At 43.8% G+C, this 4,732-nt stretch overlaps 1 protein-coding gene across 1 annotated transcript in view; it reads left to right on the plus strand.

Moving 5' to 3' along the window:
• The window catches only part of LOC119417984 (collagen alpha-1(XII) chain), a gene marked incomplete in the record, with an annotated part of 211,081 nt that overhangs the window by 51,935 nt on the left and 154,414 nt on the right, over nt 1-4,732 (plus strand). The window contains 1 exon segment of the mRNA XM_037685231.1: nt 1,956-1,966. Within this exon segment, the coding sequence (XP_037541159.1) occupies nt 1,956-1,966 (11 nt within the window).

A 4,732-nucleotide genomic window follows, 5' to 3' on the forward strand; every position in this document is an offset into this window, starting at 1 on the left:
TACTTGCAGTAGTACTTGCAGTAGTACTTGCAGTAGTAGTAATTGCAGTAGTAATACTTGCAGAATTACTTGCAGTAGTACTTGCAGTAGTAGTACTTGCAGTAGTAGTAGCAGTAGAACTACTTGCAGTAATACTTGCAGTAGTACTTGCAATAGTAGTACTTGCAGTAGTACTTGCAGTAGTACTTGCAGTAGTAGTACTTGCAGTAATACTTGCAGTAGTACTTGCAGTGGTAGTACTTGCAGTAGTACTTGCAGTAGTACTTGCAGTAGTAGAACTTGCAGTAGTACTTGCAGTAGTAGTACTTGCAGTGGTAGTACTTGCAGTAGTACTTGCAGCAGTAGTACTTGCAGTAGTACTTGCAGTAGTAGAACTTGCAGTAGTACTTGCAGTGGTAGTAGCAGTAGAACTACTTGCAGTAATACTTGCAGTAGTACTTGCAATAGTAGTACTTGCAGTAGTACTTGCAGTAGTACAGTAGTACTTGCAGTAGTACTTGCAGTAGTAATACTTGCAGTAGTACTTGCAGTAGTAGTACTTGCAGTAGAACTTGCAGTGGTAGTTGCAGCGGTAGTACTTGCAGTGGTAGTACTTGCAGTAGTACTTGCAGTGGTAGTTGCAGTGGTAGTTGCAGCGGTAGTACTTGCAGTGGTAGTACTTGCAGTAGTACTTGCAGTGGTAGTTGCAGTGGTAGTTGCAGCGGTGTGACTTGCAGCAGCAGTAAGTTACCGATCTGGACGTGGTCGGGGCCGATGTCGAACACGCCCACCATGCTGGCGATGAAGTTCCGGATGGTCTTGAAGTTGATACGGCCGATGCTCCAGGAGCCGTCCACCAGCAGCACGATGTCCGCCTTTGCGGTCGTCTTGCACTGAAAGCCTGCAGAGACAGCTGGATGTTAGGAGGACGTGGGGACACCAGCAGTGTCTGTTTGGACCCAGAGTAGAAGGAAAGTGTGAAAGGAGACATGAAGACATGAAGACAGCTCAGGCGTCAGCAGAGGTTCTACAGAGTCACACAGATCATTCAGAACATCAGTCCACACTGTCTCCATGCTTGGTGTCGTCCAGCTGTTCACGTTTTAAAGCTGTCTCCCAGCAGCTGGATTCATCTTCAGAAACACGTTCCTGCTCCAGGTACCTGCAGGGGAAAAGTTTCTGCTCGTCCTCGTCTGTGGGACGGCTTGGCCGTGGGACAGTTAGAAATGTGAGTGCAGCTGCAGACATGATCCCTCTACAGAAACAGACCCAGGTTCTGCCAGAACCCCTTCAGAGCTCGACCACATCATGTCTCTGCAGAGAGCTGAGGCCCTGCAGACCCTGAAGGTCTGCGGTTGTCCCTGCAGGTCCTGCAGACCCTGAAGGTTGTCCCAGCTCTCAGGTGGAACATGTCTCGTGAAAGGACGTCTTTGATTTCATGAGAAAAACAGAAACTTTCTCTGTCGTCAGGGAAATGTCTCGTCACTGTGTCCACTCTCTGTCCACGATGGGAACTTCAAGTAAAGCGGTGGCAGAACACGAGTGGACATTCTGAAGGTTCTGATGGGTCTGCTGGTGTTAAACAATGAGAGGTACACAGAACCAGAACCTTTCCTGACCCACAGGTTCCCCTGCGGTGTCTCCTATGGGACAAAAAGCCAAACAGATTTTTATCAGTCAGGAAGTCCTGAATTTAAAACGTCTTCTTGTCTTTGTGTCAGAACCGGACTCCTTTAACTGGACCTTTGCTCCGGCAGGCCGTCTGAAGCTTCGTTAAAATGAATTATAAAATAACAGATTTTAAAATAACGACTCAAAGAGTCAAAGGGGTTCTGCCAGACCATCTGGACCCGACCAGAACTCTGAAACTGGACTTTAAAAACACAGACTGTGGAGCACCCGTTTCCTGACCCGGGCCACGGCCCCATGGCCGGCACATTCTCTGACCTCAGTCTGTTCTCTGTTCTGTTCCTCAGCCCATCCCCAGGTACCATTCATGGCCCATTCCCCGGCCCGGCAGCTCCTCAGAGCAGAACTTTCCTGAGCTGCTGCAGCGAACCATAAAAAACGTCTTTAATTAGAAACAAAACTCGTTTTTTTCTCTTCAGGCAACAGAATTGTGTAAACGTCTCATTTTCCATGACTGAAGAAACATTTGGCGAGCAGACCCAGAGCTCAGCAGGAACCTCTGGGGGTTCTGGTGCCAGAACCGTTAAAGGTGGGGGTCTAGACGTCATTCGGATCATTCGTCAGCGTTAACGTGAAAACGTGACTTTAAACGTGTTGAATTAAGTTTGTTCAGAGATCAGAGGTGAAGAAACAGGAGCCGAGCGAGACTACTCAGGTTCTGGCAGAACTCTAAGGATCTGGGTCAGCGAGCGTCTGCAGCGAGTGAGGAGGGGGAGGTTTTACCAGGAGCGTCCATGGGAGGAGGCTCAGGGTCCTCGAAGAGAGTCGTCTTCTCCTCTCCTGCCAGAGGAGAACTCACTCCTCCATCAAACATCCCGAACACCGACACCGAGTACTTAGTTCCTGCCCTGCGGAGGAGAGAGCCGCCATTAGTTCCATCCCAGGATGTATATGATCCGATACTGATACTGGTACTGATACTGATACTGATGCTGGTACTGGTACTTTGTGCAACTACACCTAATGTGTCAGGTAAACCTAAAAAAAGGCAGTGTATTTAAATCAAAGCTGCATAAAGAATGCAAGACATCAAATTAATTTATTTATTTTAAACTCAGGAGTCTGTTGAGGTAGTGGCCTCGTTTACAATGAATTCAATTCAATTCAATTCAATTCAGTTTATTTCTAAAGCTCCAAGTCACGACAGAAGTCGTCTCAGGGGCTGAACAGAAACATTCATCTAAAAAATAATAATTTAATATTATTTATCTGAGGAGCAGCTTTGAGTTTAACTCCATCACAGAACTCACATCTCTCCCAGTAACTCCAGTTAAGACTCTGGCAGCAGCATTTTGGATCAACTGAAGACGTTTTAAAGAAGTATTTGGACACCCAGATAATAAACCATTGCAATAGTCCAGTCTAGACGTGACAAATGCATGGAGCAGTTTTTCTGCATCATCTTTAGATCAGATGTTTCTAATGTTAGTGATATTACGCAGGTGGAAGAAGGAGGTTCTAGGAACGTTTTTAATGTGGGGGATAAAAGACATGTCCTGATCAAAAATAACACCAAGATTTTTAACATTAGAGCTGGAGGACAGATTAATGCATCTAAGGAGGGAGAAAGACTGAAACATTCATTCCTAAGGTGCTCAGGTCCAAAAACCAAAACCTCAGTCTTGTCTGTTCAACAGGAGAAAATTAAGGGTCATCCAGGTTTTTATGTCTTCAAGACATGCTTGTAGTCTAAGTAGCTGATTGGATTCATTGGGTTTAATGGACAAATATAACTGTGTGTCATCAGCATAACAATGAACATTTATCCCATGTTGTTTAATAACTTTACCTAATGGAAGCATATATAAAGTAAAGAGTATTGGCCCAAGCACTGAGCCCTGAGGAACTCCATGACTAACTTTGGTGTATGAAGAAGATTTATTATTTACATTTACAAACTGGAATCTATCAGATAGATATGATTTAAACCATTTTAGAGCTGTTCCTGTAATCCCAACATCATATTCAAGCCTCTGTAGTAAAATATTGTGATCAACTGTATCAAATGCAGCACTGAGGTCTAACAGGACCAGTAGAGACACAAGTCCATTGTCTGAGGCCATGAGAATATCATTAGTGACTTTTTACTAGTGCTGTTTCTGTGCTATGATGAGCTCTAAACCCTGACTGAAACTCTTCAAACAGATTATTTCTTTGTAGATGTTCACACAACTGACCTGCAACTATTTTCTCTAGAATTTTTGAGATGAAAGTTAGATTAGATATAGATCTATAGTTGGCCAGGATTTCTGAATCAAGATCAGACTTCTTAAGTAAAGGTTTAATTACAGCAACCTTAAAGCGCTGTGGTACATAACCATCCATTAAAGACAAATTAAGTAGATCCAAAATGTGAACATTAATTAGGGGAAATACCCCTTTAAACAGTCTGGTTGGGATGGGATCTAGCAGGCATGTGGATGGTTTGGATGAGGTTATTATTTTTTATAATTCAGAGCTCAACAGGACAAAAACGGTCCAAACACAAATCAGACTCTAGTGAAATTTTTAAAATTAAAATATACAATAGAGCTGAGCTTATACTACAACAGAAAATAACAAAGGAGACAATCATAAAAAACCAGACAAAGACTCTACTTCCTAAGAAGACTAAAGCAGTTTGGTACAAACACCAGCATCTTCACCAACTTCTATAGTTGCCCCACTGACAGCCTGCTGACAGGCTGCATCACAGGGTGGTACAGGAACTGCACCAGTCAGAAAGTTCTACAGAGGTGGTGCAAACAGCAGAGGACATCACTGGTAGCAGTCTCCACACCATCCAGGACATCTACCACAGCCGATGTCTGCGTAAAGCAGCATCATTAAGGACCACACCCACCCAGCACAAGGACTCTTCCATCTACTCCCCTCATGCAGACGATACAGGAGCCTGTCATCACGTACAAAAAGACTAAAGGACGGTTATTATCCACAAACTGTCAGACTACTGAACTCTAGATAAATAACACTGAACAACTGACAATAACTAATAATTCAACCTCAATGTCACTACATGTGCAATAACCTATATGTGGTATATGTTGATTATGTGCAGTATATA

The sequence above is a fragment of the Nematolebias whitei genome, chromosome 12 (genome assembly GCF_014905685.2).
Source record: "Nematolebias whitei isolate Nwh7 chromosome 12, NemWhi1, whole genome shotgun sequence".
In the NCBI taxonomy this organism is placed as follows: domain Eukaryota; kingdom Metazoa; phylum Chordata; class Actinopteri; order Cyprinodontiformes; family Rivulidae; genus Nematolebias; species Nematolebias whitei.